The following is an 18,195-nucleotide window of genomic DNA, read 5'->3' as shown; positions in this document are numbered from 1 at the left end:
TTTCACCCAAGAGACGGCTGCTCATGTCCCATGTGAAACCAAAAGTCAACGATGACTTATTTACATTGACTACTTACCTTACATGGCTAATGTAACTTCACTTACTTAAAAAAAATACTTTAAACAAAACTGCAATGTTTTTCTTAACTCATCCAAATAGCTTTGTTGCCTAAACCTAACCAACTAAACCTAAAAACTACGTTATTTTACTATTTTGAAAATACGCTATGCATATAACAAGGGGGAGCTGTACCTTTCATGCAGACACAACGTTTATTTTGAAAAGGCACTATGTAATGAGTGGACACTGACACGCAGTCCCCGGTACATCCAACACTGATGCTAAAGGGTAACTAGAAGGTCATTGTTTTTAAATGTAGGGCCCCTGACCAAGCGTATCTTGTGAGTTGGAAGTTGCTGTCAACAGTACTCATGGTCCCTCGTTTGTTCGTGAAAATATCACTTTAATTTGGGGACAATGACGTGGCTGGATAGCTAGCTAGTCTTGTTTTTGAACATACTATCAAGTTAAATTCACTGTTTGGCAACTGTACTCAATATTATTGACTATTCTTGCAAGCGTAACATTAGCTTTATGCTGTACGCTGTGGCTGGATAGCTAGCCTGTCTTGTTGTTAAGCATACAGTCAAATTATATATACTGTTTTTCAACCGTTCGCAATTTTAGCATTATGTTAGCTTTTCGTACTGGTCAAAACCATCATGTCTTTAGGCCATGCACAAAAAGTATTAGCTGACAAAGCTTTCACACAATTTAAGCATTGAGATATAATGCACTCCAAAATATTAAAATGGCCAAATCTTTTTTGTATCGCACCTCACATTGATAGACATCTGCCAGCTAGCATGCTAGCTTGCGTGACTCATGGAATTCCAGTGACTAATGACAGCTAGCGGCATTAAAAATGCTAAACCAGACTACAGTACAGCACAGGCCCAAAACCCAAGTCTTTCAGACCTTACTTAACTGAACCCAACTGGTATGCTAAATTTGAGCCCCGAAACTTAACCAAAACGCTATATTTCCTTCATCCCTTATAGTAAGCTTTCAAGGCTGATCAAAAGCTTTGGCAACAGTTAGTCTCTTTTTTCACTGGGCATTGCACATCTACTTGCAGTACATAACACACACTACAATAGGCACACTCAGAGAAAGAGTTTAAAATCAACCAAAGCCCTAGAACAGCTTTAGTTAGAAATGACTTGTGTGTTTCCAAGACCATCAACAGGCAGCATGGTTTAAGAGCATGGAAGCCTGCAATGTACATAAATGCATGTCTTACATGAAACTTTGTCAATGAAATAAAGGTTTCCAGTTCATCAGATGTGAATATTTTCTGGTTTTCTTAAACTTCTGGGATAGAAGACCAAATAGCTATAACATGTCAACTTGGGCTCAGAGGAATTCTGGGAAACATGTTTCACTATGTATCTGTCAATACAGGATCTAACAAGTATTATTTATTAGAACCATGTGATGATGAAAACAAACTCTGTGCACATGTTGGTGACTTGGAAATGTAGGTGAAATAATATGGTGCATTTCTCTTTAAAAACCATCAGTCTCCCACCTGCAGCAAGCGTCAATTTAGCAGTAATGATTTTGCTATCGGCCTGTTTGTTAAAGTGTTTTTAGCTAGCTAGCAAACTAGTATCTATATCTTTGTGATCACATCTAAAGGGCTCTCGTCACATTTTGTAAACACGGAGAAGTGAATTGTTGTACCTGGTTATACTTCAGGTCATCAGTGGGCGACACATATGCTCCTCTGTGCAGCGTGGAAGACCCACTGGAGAGTTGACCTGCAGAGACAGAAGATGAGGACGTGAGTGCCTACTCTGAAACCATTTATTCAGGTTTTACTGTCAGAGGAGTGTGGGTAGGCTGTCAGCGTTATCAGCTGGATGTGACGCGTTTTTCATTATGAATAAGAATCAAAATGACAGTGAGTGAGGATAATCAAGGAGAGCTTGGAGCTCAGTGTTTCCCTGCTGTCGGTGTGGAATACTTTCTGTAGAGATGACATAATAAAACACAGAAACCTTATAGTAGACTCTGTTTAGCTTACAAACACTCACAGTACTTGATGTATGTTCATATCACTGACAAAAGTTATCTTGAATGATATAGTTCGACATTTTGGGAAACATGTTTCCTTGCTGTCTTGCTTACAGTCAGAAGAAACGATTGATACCATTCTCATGTCTGTATGCCGAATATGTAGCTACTGCCGGCAGGTGATTAGCTTAGCTTAGCACAAAGATGGGAAACAGGGGCAAACAGCAAGTCCCGCCTCTGTCCCAATGTAATGAAATCCACCTACGAGCGACCCTGATTCATTTGCAAAAAAAACCCACATATACTTATATATGTATATATATATATATATATATACACCTTATGTTTTCAATTTCAATTTGTCATTTTAACCCTTTGATTTCTCCATGTATTACATAAACAACCCAGATATAAAGAGTTCATTGGTGAATTTTAGAGGTGCTAGTAGGCTAGCTGTTTCCCCGTTTCCAGTCTATTTGCTAAGCTAAGCTAACTATCTCCTAGCACCAGCTTCATATTGTTGTACTGATACTGTACGAGAATGGCACTGATGTACTCATCTAACTCCCTGCGTAAAAAAACAAAGAGACGCCTTTCTCAAAATGTTGAACTGTTTCTGGAATACTGTAAAACCTAAATCCACATGTGGTTCATATTTATTCCAAAGCGACACACTCGGCTGAAAAGCACATTGGCGTTATGGGAGAATGTGTCAGACGTGCAGTGTGTGTGGTACTCCTACCCATCATGGCGTCTTTCCGGGACGTGTGTTCACCCTTGTTGCCATGGTAACTGGCATTGCCAGTCGACTCGTAGTCTGCCTTCCTCTCCTTCAGCGCCATCATTTCCCTGGGGGAAGCAGGGGCGCTCGCTGCACACAAACACACACAAAACAAACAAACGGGGGACGTCTGAGACCTTCACTCCATCACAAACACATTATCAATACTCTTTTGTATTCAGAAGGGCGGAGGCTACAACAGGAGGGACAACTGCTCACATCACACACTTCATGGCAGAAAGGTCAGAGTCATTTGCACATTTCCAAGCATTTCAGGTTTTGTATTTACCTCAACAAAGGCACAGCAGTCAGAGTGTTGATTCTGACTATTTCCTATAAGTGTCCCACTGAAATGATTCGGAAACGGATGCACCGTGTGCTGTTTGTGGGTATTCTTCACAAATCTGGCTTTTTGACCAGGGTGTGATTTCAAAGACGTACATATTGAGTCATCCCTCCCCTCTGCATCTGCTTTACTCTTGCCTCTGTCTTCTCTTTCTTTCTTTCCTTCTGTCTGGCTGCAGGCCACCCTCTCTCCACACATATTTACTACAGGGGACAGATTTTGATCTCACACTCCTACTGGCCTTTTAATCTCTGTCTGTCTTGGTATTACCCACCCAAAAAGTATCTTAATTGTAATAATAAATGCTGGACTGACAGGGGAGGCGGTGGGATCAGTGGCAATGATAATGAGTTAGATCTGGTTTGCCTTTGTTGGAGGAAACCTGGCTATTGATTTAGTGCCATATGGTTCAGCAGCGTTTCCTCTAATATTCAAATCCTAATCAACAGCCCTCCACACGGAGGCTGCTGGCTACGTGCAGCCTGCCAGCCTCTTTGTGTGGCTGCATCTGTTGCTTTGTCTCTCTTCTGTTTAACACTTTGAGCATTGATCCACACACTCATCAATGCTCCGGTAATAATATCTATCGTGATATCTGCACCTCTTTACGGCCAATTATCAAAAGGTTTCTTTTGCATGTGAAGGATTGCCACAGCAGTGAAATCACACAAATGACTGGATGGACCATCTGCTTGCACGATAGTAAACTGAGAAACTAAATTAAAAGTATCATGAGATATGATGTAAACAATGCAACTTGTCTGGTCAAATGTTTATTGCAGAACTGACACTATATCCTCTGTACAGACACAAGACATAAGTTCCTCTGTTGTTATTTCAGATAAGTTATCGAGCTGATACTGACTGAAATAGCTGGATTAAGCATCTGCGAACGGTGCCAATGTATTCAATTCAGTTTCACAGTGAGGCATAAAGATGATTCATTTATCATTGGTATTGGATCAGTATACGGTATTGGCCGATACACAAAGCCCAGGTAATTATCGGGACTGAAAAAGTTGGATCGGTGAATCCCTATCTCTTATATATCTCTTATGTATTTTAAATACTAGCAAGCCGACTAGGTTGGGGGCCCGGTAACCTTTCTGTGAAACTTCCAACACAGCACGAGTCTGAACTGAACGTTGTAAGATTAATGTAAAAGCTACAGCAAGGCGAAATACTGTAGAGCATGAAAGAGAAGTTAAACACACGCTGTGTTCGCTTAATTAAGAGAATGCAACAAACGTATCACTCCATTATCCTCTCTTGTTCATAAAGAATCAGTCTGATAAACCACTACAGACACAGAAATGAGTCAGTGTTGAGTTATTGAGGAGATTTCCTCTCCTGTTGGAAGGGTCTATAAAAATGTTATTAAGTGAAGAAGAGCAGGCAAGCTTCCCTCGCACTCACGACGGTCTTTAATAGAGGATTTGGTGGCAAAATAGCAATGCATTCTAACGGCAGCCTGTGAGAAAATGTAAAAAAAGGTCAGCTTCCTGTATTGTAGCGCTTTCCGTAACAGCCCTGATATGTCTTGAGTAGTGCCATGAGCAACATTTACATAAATTACACCCGTGTCTGACAGGAAGCCATTCACTTTAACACATAAATGACACCAACAATGTAACGTGTTCCATGATTGGAAAGGGCAGTGAAACGTTTTGATCACCTACTACACATGTACACATGGAAATGTATAGTTTATAGTCAGAGGCCTTTAGACACAACCAAGAATCAAGCTCATGGGAAAAACACTGATATATTTATCAATGTATCCAAAGTTAGTGAAAATAAGAGGATGTTGTCATGAGTCCAAAAATACTGAAACCTAGAAAGCCCATATTAGTCACACCCTAATCTGGGGCAACGCAGGGGAGGCCCTTGCAAGGACTTTACTTGACAGCAGAGTAATTTGAGGTGGCTGTCGCAGTGTGAAGGTTTTTTTGACCGGACTGCACTGGTGGAAAGATTGAGAAAGGACAAGAGGGAGGACGGGAGAGTTGGGTGTGGGTGGACTCACCTGATCGATTGTTGGGTGAGGTCCGTACAGGAGAGATGGACGGAGTGCGAGAGGAAGAATAAGGTCGCTGTCTGTCTCTCTCTATCGTGGAGGAAGAGCCAACGAAATGGTACTGGGAGTAGCCGTCCTGGAGAAGACAAGAGAAGGAGCGGATGAGAAAAGGAGGAGGAGAGATGAAACGGTGTAAGAAATAATGCACATACACGCCTTGCAACGGTCTCATTATTACTCTCGAGCACATTCAGACTTTACCTTTTTGTAGAGGCTGCGGAGGTCTCTGTATTGCCACATGCTGTTTAGGACTTGAGATGCTGCTTTCACGACTTTGGGACTATGCCTGGGAATTCAGCAGAGAGGAAACAAAAAGTGTAAAGCTTGACTGTCCCGTTTTGCGCTAATGGGAGCTATAAAGACATCACAATGCAGAAGAATGACGAGAGAGACATAAAGGAGAGACACTACACCTGCAAAGCATCGCCTCACTGCCGTCTCAAAAGAAGAAAGACGGCCGAAGATGCTAAATGAAAATGCCTCCTTTTATTTCCTCAAATATGGCACTCCAATTGCACTGAGGCAAAATTGTGTAATAACTGCTTGCTTGATTGATTGATTGGCCAATATTTCATTCTGCGTCTGCCGGGGGTTTGACTCAGCTGAATAATGGCTGTGGGTTTAATTGGCTCATATGGCCTTATCATTGCCATGCAAATTAGACATTATTTCTGCGAGTCACTTTGGTAAACGTTAGTGTTTGGGATTCTATGATTGCGTATCATGCCCTTGCAGTGATGCAAAGCAGGGATCTTCAAAACTTTCTTTGAAGAACAAGAGTATAAAAAAAAAGAAATGACATGTTTATCTTTGGAGAAAACCTGAATGACTTTTTCGACATCTGTTTTATTATATTAACAGTTTGCCATAGAAATTTAGAATTTCTGTGAAAGCAATGTTTAAAAGTTTAAGCAGCAACTATAAAACAGAGCTAACAGCCAACTATGTTGAGGGAAAGCTAGCCCTGAGATCGCTAGGAATAGCTGTACTTACTGATAGCTGTTGAAGCTGTCTGTTAATTAAAAGCATCCTCGTCCATCAGTTCATTATTGAATGAAGCAGTAGATGAATCCAACCATGACGGAGAAAACACCCGAGCTAAACTGCTGCTAGAGCTAACTAGCGAAGTAGATCTCATGTAGCTTTTCACTCTCGTGGATTTAATGCAATTTTGTAAGGTTAAGCTACCTTTAAATTACAACTAGAAAAACAGAGAAAGGTTTATTTCCTATATGATATAGACCGTAAATAATCAAAATCAAAATAACATTATATTAGTCTTTTGTATTAAATACATTGGTACAATGGACAGCTGAAAGAACACCTTTCGTTGGTAGATACAGCGTTTCCTCACTAAAGAATATCCAAAGATGAGAGTTTAGTACCATTATCTTTTGGTATTATGTAGGTTCCACGGCACTCTTCATTCTTCTGGGCAAAATAATCAGTCTTAAAAGTTAGATGGATATCGGATAGAATAGATATTTCCAACCTATAGACATAAATAGGTATGGGACAATATATTCAGGCATGGGCAGCATGCTGAGAGCTCATCGATGAATCACACATAATTGAGGGTCTCCTTGTGGTGTAGTGATCTAAGACACATGACGATTAAACGCAATGTCCCCAGTTTGACTTGGTTTGGGGACCTTTTGTTGCATCCCTCTTGCTCCCGCCCGAGGTCTCCTTTCTGTCTCTACTGTCAACAGTCAAATAAAGGCCAAATGACAAAAATATAGGCACGTAGGTGTGCGGGTAAACAGACTGTGCCGAACTTTCATTTTGGACCTCATTTCCGGCTGACTGTTTGAACTGTTGACTCATGGCAAGTTTTAGAGCTATGAATCATCAGGCAAAAACTACCTTCAGCCTCCTCCTGCCTCACCTCTGTCTCTGTGCTGCATGATCTCGCTCTTCCAACCTCCACCACAATTATGTTCCAACCTTTTCTTATTCTCCTGGACTGATTATTTTTCCTCTTCATGCCGAAACATCTCTTTCTCAAGCTGCCTGATTAGCATAAATATGTCCGCGATCAACAATAGATAGACAATTAAATACATATTACTTCCAGTCCAGCTATGTGGACGTTCTGAGATGTGGTGACTCTGGTTCAGGAGTCTGTGTCTCTACTCTCTTGTGACTTGTATGCTGATGTATGATGTTTTCATCACGACACAGATTATGCTGAGAAAACATCCAATCACGGAGCTTAAAGTTATGGTTGTTGCAATTTCAATAAAATCAGTTTCCGATTCAGGATCGACTCTGAATGAATGAATACGCCAACTGCGAGGTAGTTTTGTTTTTGATCGGGACTACGAGGCAATAGCAAGATTCACCTGTGGTTCTTGTCCTCTTATGGGTATTGTAGTCTTTGGTGACATTTGCTTTTCATTCCCTCGTGTTTCTAATATCAGCATAAAACATTTTCGAATGCTGTTGCAGCTTCCATCAAACTATAACTTCTATCTTCCCATCCCTTTATACTCTCTCCCCTTCCACCTGACATCATCTTCCCACTCGACTTACTTGTCCCCTTTGCTGCGGGCGATGCCGATGAGCTTCTCGATGCCGCCGGCGTCCCTCAGGGCCTTGGTGTTCTCCATGTTCTTGGTGATGACCTCGTGCAGTGCGCAGCAGATCGCCGTGACGGTGTCGTCCGACATGGTCTTCCCCACCAGGGCGCTGCTGTTGGTGCTTCCTCCGCCCCCACCGCTGGGGTTGTTGTTGTTGCTGCTGCCGGGCAAACGGTGAACAAGGTCCCTCATTGCGTATTTACCTGTGGGAAAGAGGGATGGGGTGGGTGGGGTTGAGGCGGAATCATGTTGGTTAAAGGGTTTGAAGGTGGAAAGGAGGAGACAAGGCGGAAATAAAAGGCAATTTGAGGTTCTGTAATGCTGACTTTGATCAATATCGTGTGTATTGTGTTTTATGGCAATACATTTACTGTCATATTAATGCCAATGACGACTGAATTATCTCTCCCTGCTCTCCCTCATGTTTTGGCAGTCCCTTTGTCGACTCTCTGCTCTTTCCCTTTTGTCACCTGAGAACCCCATTAATAAAGCTCTCAGCTGCGAAAATAGGGCCTGGCTGTGTGACTGTCAGACAATGATGATGCAACACCAACTGACTACATTTCCCATGGCAGCTCCGTACTGCTGTCAAGCAATCTTGTCCACCCTGCACTCTACCCCTGACCCTGGGGGGGTGATGGTGGTGGAGGCACCTCATGACCCACTCACCGTTCACATGCACACATGGGTTCTACTGCTGGTGCATGACGCATTTATACTCCAGATTCTAGATTGATGTTATCGATGTGATCTATTTGAAGAGTGTGTGTATAATGATGTATTGTCTTCAAACACATTGCAAATAAGTGTTACATTATGCTTTCATGTGCTAACTTTAGGATGTTTTTATGTCTGTTGTTTTTTTTTTATCGCCAAAACAAAAATCAATCAATCAAGCCGTTACCTTTTCAATTACCCTGTGAATCTAATGCTAATTGCTAATTGCTAGCGTAGGGAGACCAAATCGCTTAGGTGTTTTCATCAGGATGGAGGACAATTATTTCAGCACTTTTATGATCTTATGATCTTATGATGAGTCTTAATATGATCTGGTCACAGTATGCTAGCATATACATAGCGAGCGCTAATGCTAAACACTAGAATACACATATCCCAGCCTTGCGTTTAAATTCAAATTCACAAAGAGTTTATACTGTTTTTGTCACTATAACAGCCCCTTTACATCTTACCAGCCATTATCACAACAGTAGTCAGCGTGCTAGCAATTAGCATTAGTGAATCACACTAGTGATAAGCATAAGCAAATTGAAAGAGTAACGGTAATTTAAAAACAGTAAAGTCTGGCAACGTAATAAAGTAACGTAGACAAGGCTCGGTTCATGTTTTACTCTGTATGCTCTTTAACTGAAGCATGGTGGAATTAGCAAGGAAGCTATCTAACTAGCTAGCTAGCCACACTCTAATCACTGCGTAGGAAATTTACATTAAAACTGGTTCACTGGAGTTTGTAATGTGCGGATTGCTTATTTTCAAGTCCACCGACAAGAGAAAAGGCTTGTGCTGTGACTGTAATGCTACACTGGTTTTTGGAAAATAAGCCAACGATAGACGTGGCCGGGCATGTCTTAGCCCCCCTCCCAGCCCTGCACGAGTTGTTGTTAACGACTTTTCACTTTTAGAGATAACAAAACACAACTCTCTCGAAATAATAAGTGTTTCACACACATAAACCGGCTTATTACAGTAAGTAATCAAACACGATTGAACCATGTAAACAGCTTCACTGTTTGCAGTGTTTGCAATATTCACATTATTAAATAATCTAGTTTTTAACATTGCATCGATAAAACAAGAGTTGGCTCACGGCGGACCGTGATGTGGAAACAGTGTTGATATCTGCTGCTGAAAGCTCTGAGGATGCAACTACACAATATGTTGTCCTTCTAACGCAACTTCTTCATGTAACACAACACACGCGAGGGCGGGACAGTATGTCCTTTCAAAATACACATGCATGCCCCGTGGACCTGAGATTGACATTACAACCTACGTATACTATACACATGAGCGGCTGCATTAGACAGTACACGCAGACAGACAGCTTAGCTCAGTGCCTCGAGCATCAGACAGAGCAAGACGAAGGAGGCATGTGGTTGTTGCTATGGGGACCAGCAGAAAAGCAGAGTTTATTACAGACATCACTTGATCTCCAAAGGGAAATCAAGCATCGAATGATCAGCCAGAGCAACATCCGCTCGACGGAAACTCTGCTTTATATCTGCATAAATACAGACAGATGCTACAAAGACACGTATGTCTTTTTTGATTGTAGACAAATCCACAAGCCCACTGCCAGTCAGCCATTCATAACAGCGATAACCCTCTACACAGGTGGTGTTAACATTCCCTTTAAAAAAAAAGAAAAAGAAACGGCTGCTAAACCTGTCTACTTAAACAAGTACCACATTCATTATTAAAAAAAGTGAAGGCATTCTGCAAGTGGGTCAAGATAACTGCACTTGTTTTCGGTCCCATTACCTCTAATTAGGCAGAATGAAGCAAATTACTCCATTAGCATCAAAAACACTCAAGTAAAACTCTGTAATACAGTAGCTTTGAAATGTATGCATTAACCCTTCATTGGAATAGTTCATGTGTCACCTTGTGTCCTGACTGAGAGCGTGTAACCTTTGCATGAAGTCACTCGTTGTGTGTACCTTTGTTGCTGTCTATGAATGAACAACTTACCAATGAGCTCCTTGTTCCTGATATCCAGAGCCATGTTTCTCAGCGCGGTGGCCACGGCACAAACCACCCGGTCGTTGTCTATCCTCAGCAACTCCACCAGGATGGGGAGGCCCTTCTCCTTACGCACTGCGGCCCGGATATACACCGACCACTGGGCAGGACAGAGGGAAGGTAAGGTTCGGAGGTGGACAGAGAGAGCGTCCTTTTTTTTTTTTTTCATATTTCTGGGCATCTATTCTGAGCCTTTCAGATGCCAATACATTAAAGTGTCCCATAAATAGACTGTATATTACAAATGGACGTAGTTATTGTGACTTCACCCATTGGTTTGTAGAGTACAGTTTTGAAGGCTTGAGTTCAGCATTTTGCTTTCTTTGAGCAACCAGAAGTGACACGAGAGGGTGGAGTCAAGTACAACCGAACGCTGAATAAGACATTTTTAAGCGACCAAAATGTTACAATTTCATGAAGTGAAAACAAACTGTGAAAGGGTTAAAGTTCTAAGACGAAAACACAAACAACTCCCAGACCGATTTTACTCTAAATGGACCACACTAAATGAACATCATGCTGTATTAAAGGAGACTTAAAACTAGCGATTGAGACCATAAACTCATGGTTACAGGTAAAAAATCAAGTGAGAAGTAGAGTCATTTTCTCATAGACTTCTATACAACCAGACTTCTTTTTGAAACCAGAGGAGCCGCCTCCTGATGGCTATGAGCTAGCACAAAATGACCCTTTCAGAACACTTCGGCGCCCACTGAAAATTCAATGCACTGCTGCAGATGCCCTTTGGTATAACAGTGATATAGGCACAGTCCTTACCTTCCAGCTGCCAGCAGCTAGGTTCTGCAGAGCCCCAGCTGCTCCCTCCAGGGTGTCTGGGTTGGAGCACTCCGACAGCAGTGTGAGGTAGGGCTTGACGATGGTGGGGTGCCATAACATCTGGATGCCCTTCGGGGGCTCCGCCAAGTCTGGAAATGGGCCGACGCCGTCCCACTGCGGAAGACGAGACGTCATTTAGAATAGAAAAGCGTTTTGAATTCTGTGTGAAGCGAGGTTTGATCGTGGTAGGGTGCCAGCATGGTCCCCTTGGGCAAGAACAGAGGAAGGAGAGCGAGAGAGGATTTACTATTCATTAACTGTGTATAAATACGCTGGCATTCATCTGTTTGTGCATTTTGTTTTTCGATCTGTTCTGTAATTGAAATCTGACATTTCCCTCTGCATTGATTTTGAAACACACATACTGTACTTCAATAACAAGAGTTCAAGCTTTGAATGCAGAAGATTTCTAAGGGACACGGCAATATAATTCACACAGATTAGTAATTGTGGTATTTGACTGATGTGTGTTGATGAGTCGGTCCATTATCAAAACACACACATAAGCATACATTGGAATATTTGAATACAAAATAACTTATTATACCATACAAAAGTACAGTTCATTATAGCTATATGTGTTTATGTTATGCATAGTTTTCGCTCAGCGCTGCTGGAATGTCTGTGGGCCCATTCACACCGGGCATTAACACACGTCTTGGGTGATCCGATCACAAGTGGACAGTTCAGGCAGAACGCAGATCTCAAAGGACACTTGGTCCGATGTGTCCCACCTCGGCAAGTGATCCGATCACAATAATGGGTCTCGGCGGTCACTTAAACCTGTATCTAGATCTGTCTACTTGTGATCCGATTGTCCAGGACACATTTATTGTAAAGAGGGTCTAAGGTCTATGGAGAGCTACTGAAAAATGGACTAAGAGTCCTTTTATGCCTGATCTGAATTTGATTTGTAGGTGTACTGTATATACTATTACAACTGTCTTGGTTGCTTCCTACTTGGGGCCATTATATCATTTCAGTCTTGTATAGAAAATAGTACCATCCTCCTTCCATCTGCAATGACGTAATGTCCCACAACATCTGATAAGGCTTTGTAACACTGCCAACAGACTCTCCCTTTATATCTTCTGCCTACCGACATATCCTTCCCTCCTCTCCTCTCCTCTCGCTCCTCATTCTCTCCTCTAATTACCCCACCGTTGATAGAGTTTTGCCCTCTCCAACAAGCTCCCCAATCGCTACTTCATGGTAATCGCTTACAGCTGCACTGGAGTGGAGACAGACAGATAGAGGGAAGAGGAGGGGGGTGTGGGGGGGGGGGGGTTATTATCATTATGGAGAGGTTATGATTTCTCCCTTCACAATCTGATCCCAGGGTTAGTTTTGAGATCCCTCGTCTCCCCGGTTCTGCCTGGATACACAACAAATTCTTCGAGGGTTCGCTTGGCAAAAAGAAGTTAAAGGCCTGGCTCATCATTAACATTTTTCAAATATCCTAATCTATCTTTTCTGGAAATGAAAGAGGGGGAGAGAATTTTATAAAAAAAAAAGAATGCAGGGCTAATGAGCAATTCACCCGCCCTGATCCACCGGAAGTGTTGAGTTTTCAATTTCACAGCTTCACTAGAAGTTGTAAAAGACGTCTTCCACTTAACCAGAATGTGATGCTGATTGCTTATTAGCATGACAAGAGGTTGGAGCCTACTCCACGGCAGCCGCTTGGTGACTAAAATGGCACTCGTAATTTTTGACTAACCGGAGGATGGAACTTTTCCTGTTGGCAGCAGATGGACACACCCAGGAAATCCAGAGCGAAATAGTAAAATCGGCTCTGTATTTTATTTTTATTCTGAGCAAAGGTAGTCAGTGTATACAGTAGAGTCAATATGTAGGTAGAGCCATAATCTCCTGGTCCTGCTGTGTGGAAACCTTGTAGTGTGTGTTGGCGATATTGCATAGAACAAAACATTCCATCAGTAAGACGCACATATGACGCACATGGAGCTTCTGCACGTATCTGTGAGTCACCTTATTCTGGAGACGTGGCCCTAAATAATACAGGTGGTGGGTGAAGATCAGCGGTTGAGCTGAGAAAAACAAGTCTGGCTCAAACATCATTAACATCAAAGAAAACTGTGGTGCATTTCTAAATACTCATTTGAGACTAGAGATAGTGTGAACTAGGAATGAACTGAGCACAGAGCTGCAGTACAAAAGGAGATATTGAATCCTCCACTTGAGGCACTGCGCTGACACAAGATGGATAACAAAGCAATACAAATGTAAACATATAATGGTTGGCATAGTGTCTTGGAAAATACATATTAGATGCTCTATAATATAGGCTCAAGATGACAACCTTCTATTGTACTACTCATAGACTGTATAAAGGAAGTAGATGTATTGAAGTTCGGTATTTTGGCCTGAGCCATCTTGGTTTCTCTGCCACCAGAAGTGACACGAAAGGGCGGAGCTAAGAGCTAACAAAGACATTTTATTGAAGACCAAAGTGTTAATTCACTTTTATGAAATGGAAAGTTTTAAAGTTCTAAGACGAAAACACGAACAACTGCGAGCTGTCAATCACAAAGTAGCCACTCCCCTAAAGCATATTCTGCGGTTTATTTGACACTTGAAACTAGAGATTGAGACCATAAATGTTTACTGAGGTAATAAATCAAGTGAGAAGTAGAGTCATTTTCTCATAGACTTCTATACAACCAGAGGAGTCGCCCCCTGATGGACATTAGAGAGAATGCAAGTTTAAGGCACCTCTGCAGTGGCTTCACTTTTCAGAATCGGAGGTTTCCGCCTGGTAAAACTGTTATTATGCCTTATTATTTGATTGTAATAATCCTGGTGTGGACATCTGACAGGAAATACCGCCCAAGTCACGACAACATGAGCCTCTTTTTTGAAGTAGAGGGCAACAGCTAAGACCAAACATTAGCCTGTCTGGATATTCATCAGAGGGAAACAATGAATCCTCCACCACAATGTTACTATTAACTGCATGGATCTGCAGTACTCTGCAGTGATGAACTCTGCCCAAGCAAGAAACTTCAGCTGAGGCTGCCAACCGTTTTGATCTCACATGACGCACCAGCAAAAGGTATTTGACCGAATCAAGAAAGGAACAAAGAAAAAAAAAAGAAAAAAGGAAGCACTGTAAAAATATGTCTAACTTCCTGTTTCCCTACCTGGTCATGTCCCTTCTTTTTCTTCTTCTTCTTGCCCCAGCATCCGGAACTCTCTGCGTCCTTCCCGCCAGTGTCACACAGCAGACCGTCCAGCTCCTCCGACCCCCCCTGCTGGGTGTGAGACGTCTCTGCGGCCAAACGGTACGACAAGTTCCTCAGGATGCACACACAGTTCTCTACGGTCTGGTGGGAGAGAGAAATAAAGAGACAGATATGAAGGAGGAACAGATGGCAATCAATCCAACAGACAACCAAACACTCAAAATCATACTGTGGAGTAGACACATACTCCCTCACACAGGCACACACACACATTTATGAACTTACTGTGCAGTGCTGTCTGTATGATCTATATGGACACATAGACACACATGCCGTGTGCGTAACAGAAGTAACGGGACATGGGCAAAGCAATGTACTGCTGTTGACGGGGGGCAACAGCAAAATGTAATTTAGGAACCCAAAAAGAAAGACCCACCTAAAAACTCAATATAACTTCAAGTCTATGCTATTTTTAGAATATTTTCACCACTATATTTTGCGGCAGTCTGGGAACTGAACTGAAAGGGAAACGTATCAAAGAAAACATTCTAAATATAGCGCACACTTGAACTTATGTTGACAATTTTAGGCGGGTCTGTCTTTTAGGTAGCTCAAATGCGTTTTGCGTCCACAGCAGTACATTGCTTTGCCTCTGTGCTGCTACTCCTGCCTGCTCCTCCAAACTGGGGGCTTGCAGATCGCTGTCTACTGCAGGCCTCGCTTCAGAAAAGCCAAACTGTCCCTTTAAACACAGATCTGATGCATGTAGCACATATGCAGGCCTACACATGATTGCTCACAGGCTCACATGAAAGCACAGACACGTTCTCTCTCTCTCACACACACACACACACACACACACACACACACACACACACACACAGTCTCTCACTAGTGATGTGTCTGTGTCAGTGGCTATCTGGGTTGGGTAATATCACTGTAAAAAATGACAATGTCGGCCAGCTTGGGCATTTACACTCTATGTTTGATTACTAGCTTTAATATATCGATTTTAACTTTTAACATACAAACCACAGGTAAACAACTTATAGGGATTAATGTGCATAAACAGCCTTTGCATACAGTCTGCATAACTAATGCACCTGCATGTACATTATAAATATTCCATACATAGTTATCACCATGAAACAGGTTTTTTATAAAGCAAAAACAAGCATTTATATTTGAGTTTTTGGACAGTGATATACACAAAAAAAATGCAGATACATACATGCACAGAACTTTTCAGCAATGTCTTTATTATTTGAATCAGTGTGCGTGTATTTTTATTCCGACGTCTTGTGTGAGCTAGAGGCCATGAGAGGATGCGTGCATGGCAGTTGGCTGCATTGTGTGCGAGAGACGTACCTTGCTGTCGATCTCACTGCTCCCCAGAGCGGTCTGGATGACGTAGAGCAGAGCGTCTGTAAGGCCCTCGCACTCCCTCATCCTCCTCCGGGCCTCCTCGCCTGCAGAACTCACATTCCTGTTACACACACACACACACACACACACACACACACACATCTCATCAATGAACAGTCCAGCTGAGAACTGAACATGCAGCACAGCTTCAGAATATCCTACGCACGTCTGCATAGTAACACACACACACACAGCTCGAATCGCCGGTAGTTCCATACACGCGTGTGGTGAAGCATACGGATATGCGATACCGGATACATATGCGTCTCCGTGTGACATGGAGGAGAGAGAGAGAGTCTGAGTGTAATGCCCTTTAAATGTCAGACTATTAAGGATGGCTAGGAGATGCCCGTGCCCTCGGTGTCAGTGTGAAATGGCACCAAGCTTCCAAAACTCCCATTAGCCCCATTTGTTTCCCCTTAATAACAATCGTCAACATTTTAGTCTCAAACTAATATGTGGTTTTAAAGGCACAGGGTTGTGCTGTCACACAGCTGCTGTGTTGTAAACTTAATGTCTGAATAATCAAATGGCCTTAAATTGAGTGAGTACATCCGTAAGCTTTCATAAATAGAAGAACAGCGACGATAGCGTCCATTTAGTATTTTACTGTGGGCTTCACTGATGCTTTTATTGCATATTTTCATAGGCAGAAACATGACTGCAAATGAATGTGTGAATAGGTAGCCGCATTAAGCCATGTAGACTAGTGTGTATGTGTGTGTGGTTTAGAAGACTTGACTGATACTTTTAAACCACTTTATATATTCTTTCACACCTTTCCGTCATTTTCAATTCCACCTGTTAGTGGATTCCATTCAATTAACCTCCTAATTAATCCCCCTGATGCGTTCCCTTGCAAGGCAACAGAGCTGCAGATTATCCCTCATTATGATCTTTTAGTATGAAGAATATAAATATTGAGAGAAAAAGAAAAGGTAACAGTATGCGTCAACTAGGGAGCTTTGAAATAGAACGGAATTTGATTAAACCACAGTGTGCTGCATCCGCGAGAAATACACTGACAAAATAGTCACTCTTTTGGTAACACCTCGGAGCGACTGTTTCTTTGTCTTTAATTCTATAATCAAAGGCAGGGCTTTGCTGGATGACTCTGCATGAGAGCTTTGAATTGTGTTTTGGTTGGATTCATTTCTGGGTATTTTATTTCTTTTATGAAAAGAAACAATCCAGCCATTTTCAAGAAAAACACAATAGACCAACCAGTATAACCAGCTCATCACACGTTTAACTTTGCTGTTAATGTGTTAATGTGTTAACTAAATCCCCAAACCACTTTTGTAGCTGAAAAACAGTTTATATGGATAGTAGTGTTGTTGATGGATTCATGTCCAAATCTTGACACATGCTAATCACTAGCATACAGGTATCTCAGCCCTGCACTCAACATAGCAATCAAAGCGAGTATGCAACTCAAATTCACAAAGGTTTTTTGAGTTCAAACTCAGCGATTAGCATTAGCGATTAGCATAAAATCATTGGCTAACGGCTATCATGAACGGCAATTTAAAAAAAAGGAGTCCGGCTGAACGCTAAAGTAAAGTAGACCAAGTCCAGAGGTTCATGTGGTGCTTTTTATGTTCTGTAACTGTATATCATGGAGGAGTTAGCAAGCTAGCTAACTAGTCAGCCCCTGAACTGCTTCACACACACTCTTGTCACAGCGTCGAAAAGCACGTTGCTATCGCCAGATAATCAGTTCTTAACTCTGATTCACCCGATTTTGTAATGTGCTGGTGCTTTCATTTCAAGCCCACGGAAAAGAGATGAAAGGCCTGTGCTCTGCTATCGGTCTGATGGCATTTAAGCCTTTCTCTGTATTCGTATGCAGATAAAACATTTTTTAAAAGCTAATAAAAAGCTCAATTGTGGTTGATGGGATTGCATTTCGGGTAATGCGGTCCGCCTCTTTTACTGTCCACACTGACTCTTTACCTGCATACAACAAAAGCCCTTCAAACTTGAATTGGTCAACACGAATCGGACACAACGGGACTATAAACGGAAATCCGAACGCTTCCAATACAAAAATCTTGACACGTTGGCTACAGATTCTGCTTTCATATGCAGATATCTGTTC

General features: G+C 42.1%; 1 protein-coding gene across 3 annotated transcripts in view; it reads right to left on the bottom strand.

The window, feature by feature from the left end:
• LOC306705867 (catenin delta-2-like) overlaps positions 1–18,195 on the bottom strand; it is a gene marked incomplete at both ends in the record, with an annotated part of 121,564 nt that overhangs the window by 499 nt on the left and 102,870 nt on the right. For all 3 annotated transcript variants that reach the window (XM_079172730.1, XM_079172731.1, XM_079172732.1), the window contains 9 exons: positions 1,748–1,824; positions 2,823–2,951; positions 5,234–5,360; positions 5,486–5,570; positions 7,820–8,069; positions 10,576–10,726; positions 11,395–11,577; positions 14,628–14,810; positions 16,038–16,155. In XM_079172730.1, the coding sequence (XP_079028856.1) occupies positions 1,748–1,824; positions 2,823–2,951; positions 5,234–5,360; positions 5,486–5,570; positions 7,820–8,069; positions 10,576–10,726; positions 11,395–11,577; positions 14,628–14,810; positions 16,038–16,155 (1,303 nt within the window). The remainder of the gene's footprint in view (positions 1–1,747; positions 1,825–2,822; positions 2,952–5,233; positions 5,361–5,485; positions 5,571–7,819; positions 8,070–10,575; positions 10,727–11,394; positions 11,578–14,627; positions 14,811–16,037; positions 16,156–18,195) is intronic.

Source organism: Pholis gunnellus (assembly GCF_910591455.1).
Source record: "Pholis gunnellus genome assembly, chromosome: 14".
Lineage (NCBI taxonomy): Eukaryota > Metazoa > Chordata > Actinopteri > Perciformes > Pholidae > Pholis > Pholis gunnellus.
This window is presented reverse-complemented; position numbering and strand designations above follow the sequence as displayed.